General features: G+C 42.1%; 1 protein-coding gene across 1 annotated transcript; it reads left to right on the forward strand.

The window, feature by feature from the left end:
- The first annotated feature begins 1,070 nt into the window (after nucleotides 1-1,070).
- On the forward strand, nucleotides 1,071-27,223 carry TBX19 (T-box transcription factor 19). Its single transcript, XM_073308016.2, has 8 exons — nucleotides 1,071-1,920; nucleotides 8,982-9,246; nucleotides 11,793-11,927; nucleotides 12,796-12,857; nucleotides 13,997-14,058; nucleotides 21,572-21,760; nucleotides 23,552-23,687; nucleotides 24,981-27,223. Exons 1-8 carry the CDS (start codon nucleotides 1,724-1,726, stop codon nucleotides 25,210-25,212), a joined length of 1,278 nt encoding a protein of 425 aa, XP_073164117.1. The 5' UTR covers nucleotides 1,071-1,723; the 3' UTR covers nucleotides 25,213-27,223.
- Nucleotides 27,224-27,552: the final 329 nt, after the last annotated feature.

Here is a 27,552-nt window from a genome sequence, read left to right on the forward strand (position 1 = left end):
ACAACATTTGACATTGTGCAGTGCATACAAAAAGAACAACTTCTTATCCTCTCCATGCAACAGAAACAACCAGCCAAAATATTAATTTATAAATACCCTACCGTACACAAATACACTAACCCTCATCACCACCCATCTCATCAAAAGCCTCCTGGCTTGATTTTCAGAGGGGGCTGAGCACCCAAAAATCCCATTGACTTCAACACGCATTGCAGGAATCCAGCACGCTTAAAATCAGGGTATAGTGGGTAGTATTAACTGCAGTAATGGGCCCTTATACTGCAACTGAGAAAGAAAGCTGACTATTGGAACTGACAGGATAACCTAACTCACTTCTTTATCACAGAGAAAGCTGATCAGAATGTGGTACATTAAGGCAGAAAAGACCAAGGTTTACAAAACCAAGGTTTGAAAATAGCAGGGCTAAGTTGCACAGTGGTAAAAACATTTGAGCCTTGTCTAAATTACAGCTTCCTCTGTTGCTACCACTGCTGGGAATTGTGAGTCCTAATTTGTGAGTCTAGTGTAAACAAGGCTCTCCAGTCTGAAATCTTTGCAAGACTGGAGCTCCACTCCTTTGGGGCTAGATTCCAATATCCTCATTCTATGCATGGCTCTACTGTAATCAAAGGGACTACTTGCAGAATGAGGTACTATTCAACACAAAAAAGGGGTCCAAAATCCAGCCCTTTGTGCTTAGGAGCATGACACCAATCAGACTTCTTGTCCTGTAAAGTCTGGTGGACTTTGTTAACATGCCATGGGTCTGCTGGACCTTACTAAATTCTGCAGACTGTTGCAAGTCTGCCAAACCCTTAACACGCATTATAAAGTGCACCGGACTTTTATCAATGCAGGGGCTGAATGTGTTTCTTACAATGAAATGAATAACTCCAAAAATAAGCCCTTCCAACTTCTCAGAAAAAATCGTAAGCATAAAAGTGCATCAAGGGCTATTGAATTAAACAAGCATAAGGTTCTCTGTCATGTCACTTTTGGGTGACCAGAAATTAATATACTTTCCAAAAAGAGAACTGTACTTTTTAAAAAAAAATCCCATATATCTGAACTGCGGCTTGTCCTTGACTCCTGACGTTTTGAACATGCACTAAATTGTCCTCCAGGCACAAGACCACATGGGCAAAATTTAAGCGCAGAGGGACCTTTTATTGTTGTTGTTTTATTTTAAGAAAAGGGAGCAGGGTGAGCACATTTTGATTTCTGATGGAAAGCTTGCAAGACTAGTATCTCTCCATCCCAATCTTGAATGTTGCTAGCTGACTCTTCCCCCTTTGGCTGGGGTTTGCATCAGCACAAGCACAATTTCCACGCATTCTTTCAGTCTGGAAATGAAACAATTTTCATTAATGGAAACCTGGTTCTCAAGCAGAACAATTAGACCCACTTCAGATTGAATAAAGATAAAAGCCCATTAATTTGGATGGAGAACTCTTCTTCCGAGGCAGCCAATTGTGTAATCAGGCTGCCTCCCACCTGACTTGATGAGTAATTAGGAGATAGTCCTCTTTTTGTATGTGCATGTGTGTCAACCTTAACACACTTGTGTCATTGTCCCATTGGGACTTCCAGGGGGGAAGAACAAGTAGATGGCCAAAGATCAGGGAGAGCAGATTTGTTAGTGTGGCTAATTAATTGGTATGCTTAGGGTTTTTGTTTTTTGGTTTTTTTTTAAAGCCAGCTGAGAAGTTTCTGACAGTACACCATGACTGATTTGGGATGTAAGAAGCCCGGTGACTGCACCGTATCCAGGCTGCTCAATGTCGTGGAGAGTGAGCTCCAAGCTGGCAGAGACAGAGGGGACCCGACTGAGAAACAACTCCAGGTTGTCTTGGAGGAGGCTGCGCTGTGGCAGAGGTTCAGGGAAGTCACTAATGAGATGATTGTGACCAAGAACGGCAGGTGAGTGCTGTACTGTCCCCAGGGTAATTAGCGTATCCTACGGTATATGGGGAATATTAGCAACTGCTGTTTACATAGGCTAAAGAAAATTGTAGCCATGGTATAATGTTGTTAGTGCTGTGTGTGCATCCACATATCCTGTGCAGGGAGGGAAAGGCAGTCTCAGAGACAGCCTACAAACTAAGGAGGGGGTTCATGTTCCTTTCTGAATACTGACAAACTATCCCTATGCCCTTTTAGCCCTGATTGTAAGAGACACTGCAAGAAGGTATTTATTGTCTTGGGACTGAACAAAATAGTAAAGAACATTTCCCAGGGGAAGGATAGTTCCACCTCCCCACCCCACTGCAAGGGCTTTACAAATGATTCCCTCTGAACACCACTTATAATGATACTCAGCACTTAGACGGTAGCTTTTCGTCTGTAGGGCTGAAAGTGCTTTACAAAGGCAGAGCAGTGACATTATCCCCATTTTACAGCTGAGGAAAGTGAGTCACCTGCCTGAGATCAAACAAGTCAATAGTAGATTTCAGACTAGAACTCAAGTCTCCCAACCTGTTGACCCAGCCGCACTCTCTCCTGTCTTTGTTGCCCTGATATGCACTCCCGTATAAACAATTTATGCTAGAAATGGGTGCAAGACAAGCCGGTTGGCAGTATATTGGTGTGATACAGATTCAGCAGTGCTGCTCTCCATCGTCTTTGGCAGAGAACTTGGAAACTTGGCTGGAACTTTGGTAAATGATTTATTTACAAGATCTTAGGAAGTCAAAATATTGTCCTTTGCATTGCTCATGATTCTTCTTAGCTGCTGGGCACAGTCAGTGTGTGTGGCACTCTACAAAATGCAAAGGAGGAGACAATGCTAAAGCTGGGGCCTTACTAGTGGAAAAGTCTAGTGCTTTGCTGAGCTGGGAGTGAGGACTGTCCACCCAAGGTACCCCCACTCTAAACTGGGCAGACCATGCCATTAGATGTGTGACACATTGGGGGTGATTAGAGGAAGGTCCAGTCACAAAGCAGGGCTGAGATTTCTGTTTTTAAGAGCACACAGTTCTTCCTTTGCTGGATTGTCACTGGGAGATTTCATAGAAGACCTGCATATTAAGGAAGGATTGGAACAAAGAGGGAGAAAAAGCCAAATGGAAGGGGTGATGTGTGTCAATCTTGCAGAAAGAGATTAAGATCAGCAATTTTTTGATGCAGAACAGGGGACATGGGCTGAACTGTGGTACGAGCTGCTAGCACCTGTCATGGATCATAGCAGATAGAGATAAAAAAAATCTATTAGCTCAGGAAGCCTATCCCCCTGCAAAAACAGCTGATATTCGTGAGTTATCAGATTTTGAACTGATACCACACTAGTATTGGATTCATTCCCAATAGTGACCTGTATGGAGAAACAGACATCTGTTTCTTCTAAGGCCTTGTCTACATTCAGAAGTTGTGCTCTGTTTAAATTCAATTGGTTTTTAAATTAATGTAGTTACAGCAGAGCCAACACCTGTGTGGGCATTTGTTTTGCTGTAAGAATGGCTTATTTCAGTTTGTCTTAAACTGTTTCCTAATCAACTTAAGCCAAACCCAGGCAAGCCTGTTTAAACTCAAATAAAAGGGCTTTGCATTGATTTAACTAAATCGGTTACAAATCACACTCTCAGTTAAACTAATACAACTTCCTTTTGTAGACCAGCCGGGAAACAATCAATGTAGACTATACTGCTTATCCCTACACAGAATAGTATTTTACCAGAGGTAAAGCATACAAGTGAGTATGTGTGGATAATTATTTTTGCCATGGGGAAGAGTGAGGTCGATGGGTCTGTTATGATCAGGTGTTCATTAGGGTGACCAGATGTCCCGATTTTATAGGAACAGTCCCGATTTGGGGTCTTTTTCTTATATAGTCTCCTATTACCCCCCACCCCCTGTCCTGATTTTTCACACTTGCTGTCTGGTCACCCTAGTGTTCATGGTTACTTTTGGGTGGGCTATGGATAGCTTTCCACTGATCAAATTCTCAATATTTTTGCTTTGTTCTAAACTCTGTATTCATTATCAACCTGATCCTGCCCCCTCCCCCCTCCGGAAGTCAATGAGAGTTATCACTAACATCAATGGAAGCAGGACTGGGTCCCTTCTATAATAGAAAATGTAAGTTGCCTTATAAATAAGCTAAAGTACAGTAGTCTATGGTTTATGGTCCTAAGCACAGTTATGTTATTAGAGGGTTTGGGGCTGTTACTATAAGATCATGTAGGCTTTTGTAAAAAGACCTCTTTGCATTTCTAAAAGTGTATTTTAATTAAAACCAGAGTGCAAGCTGGAGAAATATAGATAAGGCCCTGAAGAATCTAAGGAGACAGACAAAGTGAGACCTGGTGGAGCTTTTTTTCTATGACTCATGGCCTTTTACAGGCTGGGGAATCTTAAATAACAAGAAAATACTTGTGATGGGCTTTTCGGGTGGGAGTGTCAAAAGTGCCTGGCACTGGCCTAACCCTGCTGCCATTGAAGTTTGTTAAAACCCCCATTGACTTCAAAGGGAGGAATGCAGAGCAATTTTTAAAATCCCATCCTAAGAGCTTTATGAACACCCACAAATTAATCCTGACAACACACTATCAAATCAGTAAGTGTTATCGTCTGGGGAAACTGGGGCCCAGTGTGGTGAAGTGACTTGGCCAAGGTCATCTACCAAATCAAAGGTAGCGCTCCGAACAGAACCAGAAAAATGTAAGGCTGCATGGCCTTAAAGTTTAGGACTTAGCAGCACAATTATGACATTATGATTTAGTTGGGATTGGTCCTGCTCTGGGCAGGGGGTTGGACTAGATGACCTCCAGAGGTCCCTTCCAACTCTATGATTCTATGACATGTACAATTTAACAAGGTCTAGTAGATTAGTCTCCAGTAGGCACTGATGTTTCCCCAAATGTGCTTGAATCATAGTGACTTCAAGGGCCCATGGTGAATATCAGAATTAGAGACATTGATACTATAGCTGATATATGTATCCGATACAATGTGATGCTCCATTATAATAATGTAACTGGCATAGCAGTATACAGAGAATCACAGACGGTAGAGGTAGATACGTGTGATGTTTTGGGGATCTCACAGCCCAGGAAGGAGTTCTGTCATTGCCTGCTCCATACCCTGGGGTGTATTTATGCTGTGATGCGATGGCTCAGACCCCTGACACCAGTCGCCTGCCCACAAGCTCAAGGTCTCACCCTGGCTTCCACCAGCCTCGTTCTTCCCTGCAGGGTGACATGAACAGTCCTGAGACTCCCCAAATCTCTCCTTCATGAATTCCAGGCACTTGGGCTTCCCCCTCTGGCTCCTCCCGGCAGAAGGCATGAAACCAGCCCTCAGACAGCAATTTATTTTGGCATGCACACTCCACGTGGTTTGGGGTAAAACTAAACAAAAGGTTTATTTAATAGAAAAGCCACAGCTCCAAAGATGAAAGAGGAAGGGAAACAAACATACAAGTTACACAGAAAATAAACAGAAAGATGCAACCTCAGGCTTTCCATTTCCATATTTGATAAAATTCCTTGTCTAATACAAGATTCTTTGTGCCTCTGAACAGTTTCCCAGTGTACACCCTAGCCATAAGGAGCATCCAGTGTTTCATGGACAGCACCTGCCAACCAACTGTCTCTCAGTTTCTGGATGAAAACTTCAGTTTCAATTCTCTTTTTAAAAAGGCTTCCCTGCCCCCGCTCCCCTTTTTTTTCTTTCAGACTAGGGTAATTCATGGTTACTCAGACTGGGGAAATCCCCAGTCATAGGTGCTGGAACTAGGGGTGCTGGGGGTGCAGCAGCACCCCCTGGCTTGAAGTGGTTCCCATCATATCCAGGGTTTACAGTTTGGTTCAATGGCTCTCAGCACCCCCACTGTACAAATTGTTCTTGCACCCCTGTCCCCAGTTGTCTCAAAGTCTTTCCATTAGCTTTAATGGTTCACCTTTGTCCTTTTCTAGGCTGGACAATGGCTGGGTACATGAAGCTGGGTTCATGTACACAGCTGGCTTGGGAGGTAGCCCCTGCCTGCCTGATTGCTTCTGGGCCCTGTTATGCGGTGATGCTCAAGTTGCATCACAGTTACAATTTGCAGCTTTCTATCTATACACATACATACATTCCTAACCGTGGTGTGTACACACATCTCCTAATAACCATCGAGTTCAGAACATTGCAAGCTTTCATAAAAGACCTTACTCAGTATGTTTTTATAGTACCATATCATTGTCTACACTCAGTTAAATCAACCATTCATTTCTGGGGTTTAATCCATCTGTTCTCTCCTTGGGGCGACTGCACTCTGATTACTGCAAGAAGTGCTGGACATACCAGTTGTTAAACTGATACTCCACTTAATCCTAGTTCTTGATAGTATGAAACACACAGCTGGGCTGTGATGCTGATGCAGTAGACTCACCAGTGTTTTTATTCTGTTGCTATTTATGTTAGAGCTGTTTCAGTATCCTAACCATAACTTAACTCCTGATTTCAAAAGTTTTATCTAAGGTATAGCGCCCACATCACTGTGGTATCCGAGTTTCTCAGAATCGCTAAAGTATTTATCTTCATATCCCCCCTGTGAGGTAGGGAAGTGCTATCATCCTCATTTTATAGCTGAGGCACAGAGAGACTAAGGGCTGGTCTATGCTGAAAACTTACATTAGCATAGCTATATCTCTCAGGGATGTGAAAAATCCCCATCCCTGAAGGGTGCAGCTATGCTGACCTAACCACTGGTGCAGACAGTGCTCGGTTGACAGAAGAATTCTTCCATCGACCTAGCTACCGCCTACTGGGGAGGTGGATTAACTACAGCAATGGGAGAACCCGTCCCACTGACCCCATAGATCACCCTGTCATACAGCTTTTCCCAAACATAACAAAGAAGCAGAGTTTGCAGCCCCTGTTCTCAACCTCACCTCTTGCTTTCTAAGGTTTTCAGTGGTAGGACATATGGTCTAGCAACCTTTCCTCAAAGTAAACTGGGGGTGGGGGGAAGGAGGTTGTGTGCGTTTCCCAGATTTTCTGTTAATATGGATCAACATGGAGAGTCATTCCCATGGACAGCTATCGGTGTTGATCTGCATTATCCCTACAGAAACTTGAGTTCTCAGCTCCCAACCGTCTACCCCCAGGCTCGCTTCCCCTTCTGATCATTTTCAGAACACCACTCCGCCACCATGGCACTTTTCCATGGACAGGCCAGAGTGCTGCCCTCAAATCCTCTTTTCCCCACCCCTGCGCTCTCCCAATCACCCCTAGCCTTACTCTCCTCCAACATGCTCCCCTCACAGCCCCTCTCCCTACCACAGCCTCCCTGCTTGCCTACCCCTGCAGCTTTTAAAGGTTTCTGTGTATCACTGACATGGCTAACAGTTGGCGCATCTCACAGTTTACAAGCTGAATGAGAGAAGTGTGGGCCTCAAGGGGGAGTGACGATGTAGGTGAGGGGAGTGTGTTAATGAGTGGGGCTGTGGTGAAACAAGGGGGCAATATGTGTTTTGGGGGACCCTGGCCAGAGTAGGCTTATTTACAACATGGATAAAGTGTGTGTGTGTGTGTAAGTAAAACTGTATGATGTATACAATGTAAAAAAACCAACAATCTCCACACATAGAACAAGAAAACAAAAATTCCATGATGCAAAGCTATTTGCTAGACATCAGTAGACTGAATTCCCGCTCAAGATGCACATGCAACAAGTGTGCATTTTTGTGCACTAAGGGCCTGATCCAAAGCCCACCAATGTCAATGGGAGTTTTCCATTGACTTCAACGAGCTTTGGATCAGGCCTTAATTGAAATGGTTTTCCTCACTCACTGTGCACATTAATCAACCGTACAAATACGCAGGTGGCTTTAAAGCCTTGCCTTATTCCATTATAACAGGGTTCAAAAAAGAACTAGATATGTTCATGGAGGACAGGTCCATCGATGGCTGTTAGCCAGGATGGGCAGGGATGGTGTCCCTAGCCTCTGTTTGCCAGAAGCTGGGAGTGGGCAACAGGGGATGGATCACTTGATGATTACCTGGTCTGTTTGTTCCCTTTGGGACACCTGGCATTGGCCACTGTGGGAAGGCAGGATGCTGGGCTGGATGGACCTTTGGTCTGACCCAGTATGGTCATTCTTATGTATGTATGTTCTATATGTGCCTTCAAGCGTCGTATATAATTCATAGATTCCAAGGCCAGAAAGACCATTGTGAGTATCTAGTCTGACCTCATGTATAACACAGGCCATAGAACTTCCCCAAAATAATCCCTAGAGCAGATCTTCTATAAAAATATCCAGTCTTGATTTAAAAATTTGTCTGTGAATCCACCACGACCCTTGGTCAATTGTTCCAATGGTTAATTACTCTCACCATTAAAGATGTACACCTTATTTCCAGTCTGAATTTGTCTAGCTTCAACTTCCAGCCATTGGATCATATTATACCTTTCTCTGCTAGATTGAAGAACCCCACCCATGTTAGTGATTTTTCCAAAATGTCTGTGTAGTAAAGGAAGAATTTAAATCTGCCTGTGTTGGTATATCATGTTTATGGCTCCCCATTGGCTGGTGAGGGATAAAGATGGGGATGTGTGAATGATTTCTGAATAGTTTTCTACAAATTAAGATGTTACAATTGTAAGATCTGAATTCTCGCTGTCTTCTAGATCTGTACTACTGTGGTGTAGGGATTTCCATCCACCTCTCCAGTGGAATAAGGTTGATAGCCATAAGAGTCTGACTAGTACAGGACAATATTATCAGTCCTGGTCCCATCAACCAGGGTCATTTTGGGGTGAAATTCCATATTTCAGGTGAAACATGAAAGCATTTTGTGGCTGGTTCTGACTGACCAACAGGAAATGAAAACAAAGTGATGGTAGTCCTTTAACATCATCTCTGTTTCAGCCACCGTGAGGGTAATTTGTTCTTTGAGCAACTCAGGGAGCGTCTTTGCAGAAACATACCAACAAGCCTCTTTTATATCAGGACTAATGTTGCTTTCCCCACTTCTGCCTTCTGTTTCCACTACAGACGGATGTTCCCAGTTTTAAAGATCAGTGTGTCAGGTTTGGATCCCAACGCCATGTACTCCTTCCTGTTGGACTTTGCCCCAACCGACGGCCACCGCTGGAAGTATGTGAATGGTGAATGGGTGCCCGCTGGGAAACCAGAACCATCAAGCCACTGCTGTGTCTACATCCACCCAGACTCTCCCAACTTCGGGGCGCACTGGATGAAAGCCTCTGTTTCCTTCAGCAAAGTGAAACTTACCAACAAGCTCAATGGAAGCGGGCAGGTACAGCACGATGTTTCCCATACACCTCTGGTCTTCCATTGCAAGCACCTACCAATCAAGAAATATCAAGGGTGCATTTATGCAATTAGAGGGGCCCTCTTCACCCACAGATGCCATTTATTCTCTGGAGCCCAAATGTAAACAGGAATAAACAGGTCTTAATTGGCACTTTCAGATTTTAATGGACTTCTTGATGTTAAGAGAGACAGAGAGTGCTGTGGGTTATTTAATCATCGGGGCTTTTCATAGTTTGTCTTGTGTGCTGGGTTTTTTACATAGAACTTTAGAGAAAGGGGAAAAAATGGTTGTGGGTATTAGGTTTTTGTTGTTTTTCCCCATGTTCTTTGGTGTAAGTGGAATGTTGGCAAGAATCAGATACCAGAATAAAAGGCTGCTCCTAAATGAAATAATTACTATGTCTGCTTCTGCCTCATGATAATTATCAATATTCTATTGAGTCAGCTTTGGTCTTTGGGAGGAAACTGCATGTACTAGAAATAAGTGACATTCACTTTGAGCCCCTTAAAAATACAAACAGAAAAATTGGTTTGGACTGTTTTTTTTGAAGATGTATCTGAAAGTAAAATATTGCACACGATCTTTTGTTTGCATATTTGTTTTGTACAAAACTCCTATATTGGATGCTACTTGTCAGCCTAAAGTCAATTTCTTTCAAGTAAATATTTAGGCTTGGAAGGATTTGATTTTTATAAGTAAATGTCAATTTTACCATCTACACACAAGCTGACAAAAAATATTTCCATCGATGATAATCAAAATGTGCAGCTAGGCAAAGTAAGAAAAACACTGCTTGAGAATATATTAGGGTTTGATTTAAGGATACTGATTTTTGTATAGTTTGACGTGATGTTGACAATTTGTGTTTTAATAATTATAAAGCTTTAATTTTTCAAATCTCAACATCTACGGTCATTAAATAATCATCTGACCCGCCCACTCATTGTCTGTCATGCCCATAATTTTGTGCAACTGTGAACTTCTATTTATATATATATATATATAGAAAAAAATAGAAAAAATGCTTAAAAATAAACATCAATATTATCTGTCAGAATTATATATAGGTATAAAAAAATCGAATTCTGTCAGACTATAAATATATATAAATATAAGGTTCTTTACTTTAACCTTAGCCCTGAGTAGTATCTCCTTATTGTAGTATTTCTAATTTGTTTGTCGTCATTTCTATTATGCTCATCTAGGCACCTCACAAGCCTTAAAATTTAGCTTCAGAGCACTCTTATGAGGTAGGGAATTGTTTATCCTCATTTTATGGATGGGGAAACAGAGGCATTGACAGGTGACATGCTTTGCCCAAGGTCATACAGGGTGTCAGTAGCGGAGCTAAGAACAGAATCCAATGGCTGCCACATTCTGGTTCTGCATCTTAACTATAAGACCATCCTTCCTTCCTAATCCCCAGAAGGGAGGATATTTTTGAAGGGTGGGAAAAAATTATGGACAAATTTGTGTGTTTAGGCAAGTCATATCCCCTGTCTGGGGCTCTGCTTCCCCTTCTTTGTTCTTAATCAAAATGCGATCCTTGGAGGAAGGTATTTTATAATAAGAACAAATAATTGTATTGTTCACTGAGCACCCCTTGTGTGTTCAGCACTTTGTAAAACACAGAAAAAGATCATGGTCCCAGTGCTTTTTAGACCATAAGCACCTCCGGGTGGGGATTGTCTCTTATCTGTTTGTACAGCTTCCAGCACAGTGGGGCCTCCATTCTGACTGGGGTCTTCTTTGGGCACTATCAAAATATAAATATTTACTGCTGCATCAGAAGCATCTAATGTAATTCAGCTGGAGTCTGTCCCTGTCCATCCTCGAACGGAGGGAGGAAAGAAGAAATCCTTCTCTCTCTCTCTTTCAGCAGCCAGGAATTGGGGAGGGGATAAAGGGTAGTGTGGAATCACAGAGAGAATGACCCTGGAGAGCTCTGCTGACATTGGGGTTGCACTGTGATGTTGGTAAGTGATGTCCCCTCAATATGGGACTGACAACAAGTATCAATGACACGATGCAAATACCACAAGGCAAAGTCAGGTCATCACTCATAATTCCTTTGTGGCTCTGTTTGGTGACAAATGTAGCTCTTCAGCTATTTCAGGCTGGGCATCACTGATGTAGCTGTGACACTCCATAAGAACGGCCATACTGGGTCAGACCAAAGGTCCATCTAGCCCAGTATCCTGTCTTCTGACAGTGGCCAATGACAGGTGCCCCAGAGGGAATGAACAGAACAAGGCAATTATCAAGTGAGCCATCCCCTATCATCTAGTCCCAGCTTCTGGCACACAGAGGCTAGGGACACCATCCCTGCCCATACTGTCTAATAGCCATTGATGGACCTATCCTCCATGAATATTTTTCTAGTTCTTTTTTGAACCCTGTTATGGTCTTGCAACTCTGGCAAGGAGTTCCACAGGTTGACTGTGCGTTGTGTGAAGAAATAATTCCTTTGGTTTGTTTTAAACTTGCTGCCTATTAATTCTGTCTATCTTCCTTCTTGTTTTCTGCAGATAATGCTGAATTCCTTGCATAAATACGAGCCTCAGGTTCACATCGTTCGCGTGGGAGGCCAACATAGGATGGTAATGAACTGCTCCTTTCCGGAGACTCAGTTCATAGCTGTCACTGCTTATCAAAATGAAGAGGTAGGTGGATAATAATGCCACACAATTTGGTCATCGCTGATGAGGAAATATTAAAAGCCTAAGACCTGCCAGATCAGCACACACCGATGGTGAACATAATCCAGTATCCTGTCTCCCTGTTGGTCCAGAGCGGATTGAGGGCCCATCTAATTGAGTACTCTGTCTCCTTGCTGGAACAAAACACACCCTTGGTTCACCTTGTCTAGAATCTGACTGCAGTACGAGTACAGATGAGTGGTCAGGCTAGTCTGGTATTCTGCCTCCTGCCATACTGGATTGGTCTATCTGTACCAGTAGCCCATCCCCTTACCAAGCTGGAACAGACTGACTTTCTGTCTTGTCCAGCATCTGTCTCTAATACTGGCAAGTGCTGGATATTTCTGTGGAAAATATAACTCCTCCACTCCTCCTGTAATGCACCCAGACTATTGTACTAGACCCTGGGGAAATTTCTTCCTGACCTCAAACTGTAATCAGGCAGTGCCCTGAAGCATGGGGGTTGGTGGCCCTTGTCCCTTTTTTCCTAGTTAATGTCACTACAGCTATTATTCATATTTGTATGCAATTCAGCAGCTTTGGGAGAAGTATTCACAATAATACAGAATTTGCCATACTGAATAAGACCATTGGTCCATCAGTTCTAGTTTCCTGCCTTTGGCAGTGACCAATGTCTGTATGCTTCGGAGGAGAGCAATGCTCCCACACAATGCACCTGGCTGACATATAGCCACATGGTAAATACAATGCCTGTCTTTTGTTTCACTAACTGAGGCAGAACTGAGTACATTCAGTTTACGCTGGACAATGCTATGTCAAGTCTCTGTTAAAATTACCTTCACTAACATGCCTTTTTTTTTGTAAACCCAAGATAACAGCTCTCAAAATCAAGTATAATCCCTTTGCCAAAGCCTTCCTGGATGCAAAGGAAAGGTGAGTTTGACTTTTGCTCAGCTTGATGACTTTTGCTGCTGTTACAGTTAAAATTGTAACAATACTATGAGAAAGATAAGGGGCAAATCCTGACCCCCCCCTTTCCACTGCTATAAATCCAGAGTAACGCCATTGAGGTCAGTGGTGTTAATGTCAGATTTACGTCACGGTATTTGTCATCACGCTTTGGTCCTACATGGGTGAGTGCACTGCTGATACAAAATGCTGAAATATCATTTATTTGTCATATTTTATAATAAGACTATTATAATTACATTACGGTTATCTTTGGTTTTGCTTTTCAGTATATAATTACTACTAATTCGTATAAATAGAAATTTAACAGGTTGACTGTTTGTACTTCTTATTAACCCTTCAGTGTTGCATTTCATACACATAGTGTTAGATTTTAGGTATGTTAGCTCCATTGTATTTATACTTTAATTGTTCTCATATATTCTCATTTCATGTAACTATCCAGTTATATGAATAAGTAGTAACCACAGAGATCAACATAACCACAGTGAAATTGCAATGTAACTGCACTGTAATTACCATACCTTTAAGGTAAAGTGTGATCCATTTAATTAAAATAGTCTCCATAGGAGATCACTGTATTTAAGAAGTTAGAGAGACATGCGCTGTCCGAAAATAAGTGTATTTATTTGTCGCCTTTAAATGGTTTGTATGTGCCACCCAAGCTAACAAAATATGGCTTTGTCCCCCTCTGGTGGCTGGACCATGTATAGAGGTTTGAGTCTACTACTGCCTTGAAGTCAATGGCCTTGGTCCTTTCACTCAAGCAAAAAGGGCTCATGTACTTAGATCCAGAGCGCTAGGGTTCAATCTCCGAAGATGACAGAGTCAGGGACATTGTTGCACATGGAATGAGGCAAGGGCTCCTGCCTCCTTGACTGCACGTCTTTCATAGTACAGAGCTTTCTACAGTTCTCTAGCGATCAGTTGAAGATGGTGGAATTTCTTTTTTATCTTCATTTTCCTTTCTGTCTTTTCAGTTGATGAAACCTAAAATTGAACAATTTTCAGTTTTCATTTTTTTTTTCCAATTTCCATTTCCCTAACCCTTTTGCCTTCTTTGAATTCAGCACAATGTAACCACTCATTATTTTCTCTTTCAGAAACCATTCCAAGGATACTCCCGAAAATGTTTCGGAAGGTCAACATATGACATATTCTCACCGTAAGGTTTCCCAACATAATTTTACTCATGGGAACTTGAAGTATTATGTAATATATAATAATAGACCTATGTGTAGTGCTGGGGAGGAACTGGTGGTCGTGGTACATGTAGGTACCAATGACACAGGGAAGGATAGGAGAGAGGTCCTGGAGGCCAAATTTAGGCTGCTAGGAAGGAGACTGAAATCCAGGACCTCTATGGTGGCATTCTCTGAAATGCTTCCAGTTCCACGCACAGGGGCCAGGTAGGGAGGCAGAACTGCAGGGTCTCAATGCGTGGGTGAGAAGATGGTGTAGGGAGATGGGGTTTAGATTCATTAGGAACTGGGGAAACTTTTGGGATGGGGGAGCCTATACAGGAAGGATGGGCTCCACCTAAACCAAAGTGTATCCAGACTGCTGGCACTTAACATTAGAAAGGTTGCAGAGCAGTGAGTGTTTTAACTAAGATATGGGGGAAAGCTGATTGCTGCAGAGGAGCATGTGCAGTATCGTCCTTAGGATTTATGGGGCCCTATACAATATTATTAAACTGGTGCCCCTATGCCTGACAGCAGCCCAGGCTCACGTGTGTATTTTACACAAAGAAAAGGAGTACCTGTGGCACCTTAGACACTAACAAATTAAGGTGCCGCAAGTACTCCTTTTCTTTTTGTAAAATACAGACTAACATGGCTGCTACTCTGAAACGTGTGTATTTTAGATAAGGGTGATCTTTTGAAGGATTTATTTAAAAAACTATGTCTGAAGAGCCAAGCATTTAAGGCTAAAGATGAATACTCAGATTGTGCATCTAAAAATCTATGCAAGGATTTTTTAGAGATGTGATTTTATAATCTTCAGCAACATACTAATGAAATATTTTTAAAAGCAAATTTTAAACTAAGGTCCTGTAGGCTAACATGTTCTGAGTAAATATTACAGTAATGCAAACCTGTTTTTGTTAGTAAATTCAGAAACTGACCATATATACCTCTGGGTTAGCAAATGCCTGTTAAATGGCTTCATTACCACTTGAATGGCTCTTTAACAGTTTCAATGTTGTGCTAAAAGAAAAGGAGTACTTGTGGCACCTTAGAGACTAACCAATTTATTAGAGCATAAGCTTTCGTGAGCTACAGCTTGCATCTGATGAAGTGAGCTGTAGCTCACGAAAGCTTATGCTCTAATAAATTGGTTAGTCTCTAAGGTGCCACAAGTACTCCTTTTCTTTTTGCGAATACAGACTAACACGGCTGTTACTCTGAATGTTGTGCTAATAGGTCTGGCAGACTGGAAGGCTTTTTCACTTTTAAGTACTAGATCCCCTCTGGAGGCACTGTATGTGAAAGAAAATGTAGAATCAAATGAAGTAAAAATCTTAAATGAATCCACATGTTCCATAGAATCTCTATGGATAGTACTTCCATGCTCTAATAAGAATATAACAGTAGGGATCTATTATCGACCACCTGACCAGGACAGTGATTGTGACTGTGAAATGCTAAGGGAGATTAGAGAGGTTATCAAAATAAAGAACTCAATAATAGTGACAGGTTTCAGAGTAACAGCCGTGTTAGTCTGTATTCGCAAAAAGAAAAGGAGTACTTGTGGCACCTTAGAGACTAACCAATTTATTTGAGCATAAGCTTTCGTGAGCTACAGCTCACTTCATCAGATGCGAGCTGTAGCTCACGAAAGCTTATGCTCAAATAAATTGGTTAGTCTCTAAGGTGCCACAAGTACTCAATAATAGTGGGGGATTTCAATTATCCCCATACTGAATCATAGAATATCAGGGTTGGAAGGGACCTCAGGAAGTCATCTAGTCCAACCCCCTGCTCAAAGCAGGACCAATCCCCAACTAAATCATCCCAGCCAGGGCTTTGTCAAGCCTGATCTTAAAAACCTCAAAGGAAGGAGATTCCACCACCTCCCTAGGTAACACATTCCAGTGCTTCACCACCCTCCTAGTGAAAAAGTTTTTCCTAATATCCAACCTAAACCTCCCCCACTGCAACTTGAGACCATTACTCCTCGTTCTGTCATCTGCCACCACTGAGAACAGGCTAGGTCCATCCTCTTTGGAACCCCCTTTCAGGTAGTTGAAAGCAGTTATCAAATCCCCCCTCATTCTTCTCTTCCGCAGACTAAACAATCCCAGTTCCCTCAGCCTCTCCTCATAAGTCATGTGTTCCAGTCCCCTAATAATTTTTGTTGCCCTCTGCTGAATGCTTTCCAATTTTTTCACATCCTTCTTGTTGTGGGTACATGTCACCTCAGGATGAAATGCAGAGACAAAATTTCTCGATACTTTAAATGACTGCTTATTGGAGCAGTTGGTACAGGAACCCACAAGGGAGAGACAATTCTTGATTTAGTCCTGAGTGGAGCACAGGATCTGGTCCAAGAGGTAACTATAACAGGACCGCTGGGAAATAGTGACCATAATATAATAACATTTAGCATTCCTGTGGTGGGAAGAACACCTCAGCAGCCCAACAATGTGGCATTTAATTTCAGAAAGGGAAACTATGCAAAAATGAGGAGGTTAGTTAAACAGAAATGAAAAGGTACAGTGACTAGAGTGAAATCCCTGCAAGCTGCATGGACACTTTTCAAAGACACTATAATAGAGGCCCAACTTAAATGTATACCCCAAATTAATAAACACAAAAGAACTAAAAAAGAGCCACCGTGGCTTAACAAGCATGTAAAAGAAGCAGTGAGAGATAAAAAGGTATCTTTTAAAAAGTGGAAGTCAAATCCTAGTGAGGTGAATAGAAAGGACCATAAACACTGCCAAATTAAGTGTAAAAATGTAATAAGAAAAGCCAAAAAGGAGTTTGAAGAACAGCTAGCCAAAAACTCAAAAGGTAATAACAAAACGTTTTTTAAGTACATCAGAAGCAGGAAGCCTGCTAAACAACCAGTGGGACCCCTGGACGATCGAGATACAAAAAGAACACTTAAAGACGACAAAGTCATTGTGAGGAAACTAAATGAATTCTTTGCTTCAGTCTTCATGGCTGAGGATGTTAGGGAGATTCCCAAACCTGAGCCATCCTTTATAGGTGACAAATCTGAGGAATTGTCACAGATTGAAGTATCATTAGAGGAGGTTTTGGAATTAATTGATAAACTTAACCGTAACAAGTCACCGGGACCAGATGGTATTCACCCAAGAGTTCTGAAAGAATTCAAATGTGAAATTGCGGAACTATTAACTATAGTTTGTAACCTGTCCTTTAAATCAGCTTCTGTACCCAGTCACTGAAAGATAGCTAACATAATGCCAGTATTTAAAAAGGGCTCTAGAGGTGATCCTGGCAATTACAGACTGGTAAGTCTAACGTCAGTACCGGGCAAATTAGTTGAAGCAATAGTAAAGAATAAAATTGTCAGACACATAGAAGTACATAAATGGTTGGGCAAAAGTTAACATGGTTTCTGTAAAGGGAAATCATGTCTTACTACTCTATTAGAGTTCTTTGAAGGGGTCAACAAACATGTGGACAATGGGGATCCAGTGGACACAGTGTACTTAGATTTCCAGAAAGCCTTTGACAAGGTCCCTCACCAAAGGCTCTTGTGTAAATTAAGTTGTCATGGGATAAGAGGGAAGATCCTTTCATGGATTGTGAACTGGTTAAAAGACAGGGAACAAAGGGTAGGAATAAATGATACATTTTCAGAATGGAGAGGGGTAACTAGTGGTGTTCCCCAAGGGTCTGTCCTAGGACCAATCCTATTCAACTTATTCATAAAGGGGTAAACAGTGAGGTGGCAAAGTTTGCAGATGATACTAAACTGCTCAAGATAGTTAAGACCAAAGAAGTCTGTGAAGAACTTCAAAAAGATCTCACAAAACTAAGTAATTGGGCAACAAAATGGCAAATGAAATGTAATGTGCATAAATGTAAAGTAATGCACATTGGAAAAAATAACCCCAACTATACATACAATATGATGGGGGCTAATTTAGCTACAACTAATGAGGAAAGAGATCTTGGAGTCATCGTGGATAGTTCTCTGAAGACGTCCACACAGTGTGCAGCAGCAGTCAAAAAAGCAAACAGGATGTTATGAATCATTAAAAAAGGGATAGAGAATAAGACAGAGAATATCTTATTGCCCTTATATAAATCCATGGTACGCCCACATCTTGAATACTGCGTACAGGTGTGGTCTCCTCATCTCAAAAAAGATATACTGGCATTAGGAAAGGTTCAGAGAAGGGCAACTAAAATGATTAGGGGTTTGGAACGGGTCCCATATGAGGAGAGATTAAAGAGACTAGGACTTTTCAGATTGCAAAAGAGGAGACTAAGGGGAGATATGATAGAGGTATATATGTAATCATGAGTGGTGTGGAGAGAGTGAATAAGGAAAAGTTATTTACTTGTTCCCATAATATAAGAACTAGGGGCCACCAAATGAAATTAATGGGCAGCAGGTTTAAAACAAATAAAAGGAAGTTCTTCTTCAGACAGTGCACAGTCAACCTGTGGAACTCCTTGCCTGAGGAGGTTGTGAAGGCTAGGACTATAACAGGGTTTAAAAGAGAACTAGATAAATTCATGGAGAACTAGATAAATCCATTAGCCAGGATAGATAAGGAATGGTGTCCTTAGCCTCTGTTTGTCCAAGGATGGAGATGGATGGCAGGAGAGAGATCACTTGACCATTACCTGTTAGGTTCACTCCCTCTGGGGCACCTGGCATTGGATACTGTCGGCAGACCTTTGGTCTGACCCAGTATGGCCATTCTTATGTTCTTATTATGGACATAGGATGTGCTAGACTAGATGGTCACTAGTCTTATCCAATCTAGAATCCTGTCACTGATGGAAGTCAGTACTATAAATACTTCAGAGGAAGGTGCAAGAAACCCTGTAGTAGGCAGTTATGGGATAATCTACCCACAAGGAAATTTTCTTTATAATCCCCAGTATTTAGAGGTTTGCTTGAGCCTGGCAATTTGAGACTTATAACCTTTCCAAAGCTGTGTTCTTTTTTTTGTTTGTTTAGTAGTATAACTCTGGAAACTCTTGTTATCCCTACAAATGTCCCATCATTATCGCTGGGTGAATGATTCATAAAATATAGGAGGGGTGGTGGTTCTTATTTTATTGAAATTTGGCTTTTCTTCCATTCATAAGCTCTGGTATTGGTGAAAAATGTTTTCTTTCCAGATTTTTCACTGAAACATTTTTACTGACATTTTTTGCTTCTTGCCCATTCCACAAACTATTTTGATTTCATTTCCCATTATTATTTCTAATTGCCACCATGTACTTTATATAATCAGTCACACTGGCAATTCTGTTCCCATCTCTAAATGAACTTTGGATTGCCCATCTTGCTTGTTTTGTTCACTAATGAAATTGTTTGTACAAATGTCCATGAACAGATTGCATTATGAGGTCCCATCCATAGCGAACAAGAAGAAGATATTTAATTTGCTCAGTAGTTCACAAAAAAGTCACAGCTATCTGCTCAGTATTAATAGTGGGTGTTTTGTGCATCATGGCCCTCCAGTGTCTGGAGGCCTACAGAATAAAACTCTTCTACTTCAGTTTGGTTGAAGAAGAGCCTCTTTATTTCCAGTAGTATGTCCATCTGTTTGCGTGCCAGAAGGCCCCGGGTTCACGGTCTTCCCTACCATACATATGGGTAGCTGGCAACTATGGTATCTGTATGTACAGCACACAGTGAGTGTTACAGAATATGTAACCCATTTATGTGCAGCATATGGAATTGCTTGAGAGGCAGTGAGCTCAGCATTGTGGATAGGCGTAAAGGCGTCAAGTTACATCATTCTTTAGAGAAATGCCAAATTGAGGTGCAGTTTGGGTGGATTCCAGAAGGAGGCAAATCCAGCTCTCCTCAGACCAAGGAACAGATGAGTCTTCTGTGTGACTTTTGAGGGAAGTGAAAGTTGGAGTGAGGGATCAGGAAGCGATCCTAGAAGACAACTCTATTCAATATAGGTTTCAGAGTAGCAGCCGTGTTAGTCTGTATTCGCAAAAAGAAAAGGAGTACTTGTGGCACCTTAGAGGCTAACCAATTTATTTGAGCATAAGCTTTCGTGAACTACAGCTCACTTCATCGGATGCATACTGTGGAAAATACAGTGAGGAGATTTATATACACACAGAACATGAAAAAATGGGTGTTTATCATGCACACTGTAAGGAGAGTGATCACTTAAGATGAGCTATTACCAGCGGGGGGTGGGGGGGGGACATTTTGTAGTGTTAATCAAGGTGGGCCATTTCCAGCAGTTGACAAGAACATCTGAGGAACGGTGGGGGTGGGGGAATAAACAAGGGGAAATAGTTTTACTTTGTGTAATGACTCAACCACTCCAAGTCTCTATTCAAGCCTAATTTAATTGTATCCAATTTGCAAATTAATTCCAATTCAGCAGTCTCTCATTGGAGTCTGTTTTTGAAGTTTTTTTGTTGAAGAATAGCCACTTTTAGGTCAGAAATCGAGTGACCAGAGAGATTGAAATGTTCTCCGACTGGTTTATGAATGTTAAAATTCTTGACATCTGATTTGTGTCCATTTATTCTTTTTACGTAGAGACTGTCCAGAAAGGTGCCACAAGTACTCCTTTTCTATTAATATAGATATTGATTTGTCTGACTAAAACTAAATTGCCTGTTAATTATAATTACATGAATGGTGTCATTTAAAAAAAAAAAGACAAATGAAACCCATCTCCTGATGTTTACCATGGCCCTGCGGATTAAATTTGACTTGTAGGCTGTATGAATTTTGCTCATAACACATAATGTACAACAAACATAAGGTACATGCTTCTGCTTGGGCTATTTGAACTCCAGGGTATGAAAAATTCTCTGAATTAGCAAGTGTCCCTCTAAAATCTGAGTGGACAATCAATACATGGAAGTGCCAGGTTAATAGCCAAGATCTCTTGCTTTGTAATCTTGGCAGACTTTGCATGGGGTTGGTACCTTGCTATCATCTTTTAAATAAGAGGGCAAACTGAGGTCCTGACCGTTTATGCTCATTAAAGATCCCCTAGTACTTTTCGTAAGAGTAAGGGTATCAACTCTGTGTGCAGGCCACATTACACCTGTAGGTAACTAACTTTGTTTTCCTAAATCTGCCCCCCCTTCATTTGAATTCTGTAGTATTCTTCACATTCTGCCTTAACTGTTGTGTCGTATTGCTCTTTGTTGATGAGAAGCTGCCATGTTCCACCCTAGGTTGCATTTCACTGGGGGAGTGAACGGCTTCCTTTCTAAAATTTGTAAAGTGCTGGGGATCATTTGGGATGAAGATGCTATCTAAGTATTAGCAATATTGTTATCTGGTGTCTAAATGTCTTTTTTGTGGCTTGGGACTCATTCTTTGGTACAAAACAAACGCCAGACAACAAGCAGGTTTCCTACTGTTTGGAATTCTTGTAATCTGGCAGGGTACATTTCTGGGAAGTCTGGTTACTCTCCTTATTCAAATTTTATTAATTTTGCTTCCTGTTTCTTCCTTTCCCCTTGCAGTAGGTGGCTGGTTGATTTCCAATCCAGATGCAGTGTGTGCAGCAGGAAGCTCTAATTATCAGTATGGAGGAGCTTTGTCTCTGCCTGCCCCACATTCCCACCATGGCTGTGAGCATTATGCAGCCCTTCGAGGGCATCGGGCTGCACCATATCCTGCTTCATACATGCAGAGAAATCACTCCCCAACAGGTAAGACTGCAATGTCTCCTCACACACAGCCTGCACAGTTCTTCCTTACATTAAAAGAAGCAGCAAAGCAAGAAAAAACAAGTCAGTGGAGAGAGCACAGTGTGTGTCTCTTCTGTAACAGTCTGCACTGAACTCTGAGAACAAAATAGTTCCTGAACTCCACACACAAGGAGAGTATTCAGAAATTTAAAGGTGCAGTTCACAGAAAACAAAAGTATAAAAGTTAGAGGTAGATATGTCACAAAGGCTAAGTAGGTGAAGATAGATGAGAATGAGAGAAGGAGAGCAATTGTGTTTAAATGACTTCTTATTAATTATATCAAAACTCCCAGAACCATTTCAGACCTTCCTTTTATTCCGAGTAATGAAACAGTGTCCCTCCAGAGTCAAAAGCAGCCCTTAAGGGAATGTTAAGAGCTGATTTGGGAACAGGTTTTTGTATTGTCAATATGTCTTTAGAGCCCCCTCTGCCTGAAAATTCTTTGAGCTGCTCTACTGTGTCCTATTCAGTCCTTCATCTTCCTGTTGTGACTGCCAATTAATACCAATCATGGTGGCAGTTTCTCTGATATGGATACATGTTCACAAAGAACAGGACTGAGAGCATCAGTTTGTTTCATGTAGGTCATTGAACAATCAGCAACTGGTGGTAACTTTGCTCATTATCGGCTTAGGCTGCATTTGAACTGACAACGCTAGAGATGAAAGGTTCTACATTCCATTTAGAGCAGGTCAGAACTCAGAATTTCTGTTGCATGGGAAATGCTGATGTTTCCAAATTTGGTTTCATTCTGAATCAGAATGAAAAACAAAATTAAATCAAAAGTTCCTACAAAACAAAATTTTTGATTTTTGTTTTGGGTCAGCCAAAATGTTCATTTTTTGATAAAATTAAAATTTCATTCAGATTTTGACTTTTTAAAAATTTTAATATTAGTCATAAGTAGAGCTGGTTGGAAATTTTCCATTGAAACTTGGCTTTGTTGGAAAATGCCAATTGTCTGGACCAAAATGTTTCACCAAATCTCTTGCAGATTGCCAAAACACAAGCAAGTTTTCATTGGAAATCAGCTGGTGTTCTGTTGTCCACAGCTCCGTGCCTGGGAGCCCGCCAGCCCTGCTGTGCTGGCTGGACCTGGGTCTCTTGGGCTGGCAGGGTCTCTGCTCCACAGCTCTGGGGCAGACCCACCAGGCAGACTGCCCAGAGCCAGGATCCTTGGAGCTTTCAGGGTGCATAGCCCCACAGTAGCCCCACCAAGTTTCCCAGCACTGGTCCTGTTATGAGCCTGGAAGCCCTGGGACATCCAGCTATTCACTCAGCTCTATTTATCATATAACAATACATTTCTAAGCAAAAAATCATTTTGAAATGAAAATTTGAGCCATTCTATTGCGATTAGGTCGGCATGGAACACATCAACCTTTTCAAAATGCTCACCATTTTTTTTCCAAACAAAATTTAGTCAGAATCGACATGTTCCCATGGAAAGTTTAGATATCAACAATATGGCATTTTCCAATGGAAAAATGTTCCATTCAAAATCATTCAGCCAGCTCTGGTCCTGTTACCATTGCTCTGCCATCCAGACGAGTGTTGTGATTCACTTTTTGAGTGAGGGAAACATGAGTAAAGTAAGTTTGTTCTTCCCTGTGTGCTTGTCGTCTCAGGCCTATGGGGAGGAGCCTTTATTAGCCAATTAGATTCTCTCTCAGTCCTGCCTGTTTTCTACATTCCTTCAGTGCCTTGCAATAACTTGGTATAGTCACCAAACTTTTGTGTTTCCTCTAAAGGGAATCTGATTGAGAGCTCCAGCAATAATGTGCAGATGTTTCCAGGACACGATAGCTGGACTTCCTTACCATCCACTCCACATGCCAACTTGCTTTCAGTACCACATGCCAAGGGAACTGCCACTGCTGGTCCTAGGTAAGGTTACAGTGGAACCATAGATATTAGAGATGGGACAAGCCCAGCAATTTCTCCTTCACTATGATTAGGCAGCATGGCTTGGAAGCATGAACAAGGGTTTAGAACTCAAGACTTCCCAACCAAGCCTAGCTCTGCCACCGCCGCATTGCATGGCCTTACCCAAATAACTTTACCTCAGTTTCCCAATCTGTAAAATGAGGACAATAATGTTTACCAGCAGGGTTTTGTGAGGCTTAAAGAGTTAATCTTTGTGCTGTTCTTTGAAAATGTAGAGCACTAAATAAATGGTAATTCGTATTATCTCCACCCTTTATCTAGTGCACAGTTGGTCCCGTCAGTCTTTTTTTTAACCTTTAAAAGAGAATACTTAGTCAAGGGAAGGAGAGGAGCGAGTGTGAGCCAGTACTTAGTGTAGGAATGGGAGTCAGGACTTCTGGGTTCTCCTTCCAACAATAGGAAGGCATTTGGTCCAATGGCTATATAAATGGGACTGGACGATAGGACTCTTGAGTTCTATGCATGGCTTTAGTGATTGACCCGAAGAAAATCATGCCTGCATTTTATAAATATTCACTAATTGTGGGTTCCTTATTTTCTGGGTGCCCAACCTGAAAATCCTGGCTTGATTTTCAGAAGTGCTGAGCACCTTCAACTCCAGCTGAAATCAATGGGAGCTGCATGTGTTCAGCAGCTCTGAAAGGCAATGTCTTCTTTCAACACACACAAACTCAGGCATCCAAAATTAGTTGACACTGAAATATTTTGGATTTAATCTCTCTGTGTAAAATGAGAACAATAATACTTGCCTCTCTGGGGCACTGTGAAGTCCAGTTCATAAGATGTTACAAAGATATCAAGTACTGTTAACAGAGAAGTTGAAACGTTCTAGAAGTTTGGATGAAGATTTTAATTTTAAAATTCTGAAAGTCACTGGAGAAAACATTAAAAAAAAAATCCTCTCCTTTGTTGATCAGCTGCCAAGCTGGTGGAACTTTTTTCAAAATTTAGAACTATAAATCTTTTCAAATTTCAAAATTAGCTTCACATTTCCTCCCCTTTCCCCCCTTCCCCCAAACCAGCCCTAGTTCTTATTGGGTTTTCACATAGGAGTTGCCAGTTGAGACCAATGGTCTGCTGAGTCTGGTATGCTATCACAGTAGCAAATACTGGGTAATGCACTTTACTTTGCCATGTTGTGCTATGGGGACGGGGGTGGGGTGGGATGTTAATCTAAATCTACTTTGAAATACCTCTTTAAGTTCTATTATGGTTTACCCTGCTTTGTTCTAGCCACTATCCCTGTCTGTGGACAGTCAGCAACAGTGCCCTTAATGTTGCCAACCCGGGCAGTGATGTGAACAGCAGCGCTCCAGGCACGTTCCTGCGAGGTAACATCCCTTTGCCCACCACATCTGCCTCGATGCCTCTGCAGGGAGCAGCCATCAGCAACATGGAAACACCAGGGGAACCCACTCTTGCCAGACTAGCTGATTCTGCCTGGACATCTTTGCATTCGTTTTAATGGGCGGGAAGCTCTCTAGGAATGTTCAGCAGAATCAGAGCAAGATTGACAGGACAAAAACACCTCCTACAATCACAGTTCAGGGCAGGGAGGGGACATGCACACAAGGAACCTATTTCAGCAATGCACCAGATTCCAGGATAAATCTTGCACCTCTCCATTTCCAAATGAGCAATGAAAGATTGAGTCAAGAGGCCTAGTGCAAAGGAGGGGGAAGAGTTAGAGGGGAGCTGGTTTCTTCTTGTATCATTCAGCGCTAGAGCAGACTATGACTGATCCAAGTCTTTAGAGTAAGCTTTGCTTCCATGTCAAAGCAAAAGGGCCAGAGATTCAGGTCCCAATGGAACAGAAGTGGCAGCTGGGTATTTTAATGGGATTTCAAAGGAATGTTTATTGTAACTTAGGCCAGTCGCAGTTAGATTGCTGGCAGGGACCTCATAATAACAACAACCAGAAACCATGACATCCTCATACAATCCCTGAGCAGCATTTTAAAGTGGAAATGCTGCCTGGAAATGCCATAGTGTTCTTTAATACTTGTTTTATGAAGTTCTTAAAATTCTTGAAGCTAATGTGGAGGAAATTGCCTTCTGTCTCCCTAAGACACTCCCCTCTAGTTTCACCTGCATAGAGTGGTATTCTTCCCTTCCTCTCCTACAGCTATTGTGTAGTCTTTGTGTGCTATAAGAAAACCTAGCAAGAAGTTATGCTAACTGCAGTTTTATTTCACGGATATGGAAGTGGGGACAGAATGCAGTGAACTCCCCCATAGGTGTGTTAGCTCTACAGGACTGAGAGGAGAAAAAAATGGTTCAGAGTGATTATGTACATATAGGCCCAGGCCCACAAAAGGTACTTAGGCACCTAAGTCCCAAAGCTGGCTTCACTGTGATCCACAAAATACTGTAGGAGCCTAAACTTACTCAGCTCTTAAATTGCTGCCTCTGGGCACGCACATGGCTGCCTCCTTATCTCCCATCTAAGTCCCTGCAAGGTGGAAGGGTCCCAGTCGAGCATCTATACCACAATTAAACATACCATTAGCCTGAGCCCTGCGATCCGGAATCAGCTGGCATCATGGGACTGAGGTGCCATTTTCTAAAAGATGTAATATTTGGTGGAAGATAAGACATGAGCCAAGCAGGGGTAGCCCTCTTTTACTTGGGAGATCTGTACAGTTTGTGTAAGGACATCCGTTTCCCACCCAATGGACAGAATGGATTTCCCCAGTCATATCAGCTGGGTTAAATGTGCCAGCAGGCGAGGTGTGTTGTTCCTTAGGGAAATGTGCGACTGCGGAGAGGATTTTGAAGTGGCACTTGCTCTTAAAGGCATCTCAAGAGAAGAGTGTGAACAACTACAATTGGTCAGGACCTCTGTTCTACATCTTGTCAAGTGTTGCTGATGTCACTGTGTGTGTGTGTGTGTTCTGCAGACATAATCTTCTGCCGAGGTACAATGGGATGGGTGCCCAGATTTTCCCAGAATGCACTCATCAAACATAGACAGGCGTGGCAGCATGAAAAGCATGGATATGGAGCCATGACTGACACATGGCTCTGTTGTGGGAACAGCTGTGTGGTGGCACGGTTCAGCCACGCTTGTTGTAACTGGCTTAGATGAGCATGTCAGGACCTGGTTCCAGAAGCATGGTTATGTGGCATATTGAGGACTGTGCTGAAATTACAAACTATCACTTTAAGAGCAGGAGGGTTTCCTGGTCCTGCATCCAGCCTCAGGAGCTCTGTAGGGAGGCATGTGACCAGCAATCAGTCTGTAGCCAGCCAGCCTAGAATAAGCTGGAGTGAGTTGTGCCTCTCTGTCTTAGGGAGCAGCCTGCTTTGTGTCTCTGCTCTGGTTTTGGTTCTTGTGTGTTATCGTTCTGAATTCTAAGAAATAAAGTAGTGTTACACTGCAACTTCCAGCAAGAACATTTTTTGTTTTTATCCAACTTCTCTGTGTGTATGCTGTGAACATAACAGGTTACACTTGTATTGTAGCCGGGGCTACAGAGGGAAGGGCGCAGCTAATAAAGCATCTTTGTTTAGCTGCACAGTGCCCTCCACACCGTCTGACCAAGATGGAAAAGCACCAGCTATTGAGTGGCCAGCAATACTTCCAGCAGCGCCTTGCTTTCTCCCCCAGCCTGTGACTCCAAGTGCATGTTGGCATCAGTTTGTAGTGTGTGCACTGTGCAAATATCAACTCAGCCACTGGTGATTCCTTGTTGCAGCCCTCTGGCCCTTTCCCCACTTGTGAGAGACACGGCTCATCAAACCCACACCATAAGGCGTTCAGTTCCTAAGTTCTCATGTTGATCATTTATTTCCCAAGACTAAA

Source organism: Lepidochelys kempii, chromosome 1 (assembly GCF_965140285.1).
Source record: "Lepidochelys kempii isolate rLepKem1 chromosome 1, rLepKem1.hap1, whole genome shotgun sequence".
Lineage (NCBI taxonomy): Eukaryota > Metazoa > Chordata > Testudines > Cheloniidae > Lepidochelys > Lepidochelys kempii.

Excerpts from the sequence above, each read along its gene's own strand:
- TBX19 (XM_073308016.2), top strand. The coding sequence starts at position 1,724 with ATGACTGATTTGGGATGTAAGAAGCCCGGTGACTGCACCGTATCCAGG. Across the intron at positions 11,928-12,795 it reads CTGCTTATCAAAATGAAGAG|ATAACAGCTCTCAAAATCAA; the intron begins GTAGGTGGATAA and ends TGTAAACCCAAG. Across the intron at positions 23,688-24,980 it reads ACTGCCACTGCTGGTCCTAG|CCACTATCCCTGTCTGTGGA; the intron begins GTAAGGTTACAG and ends GCTTTGTTCTAG.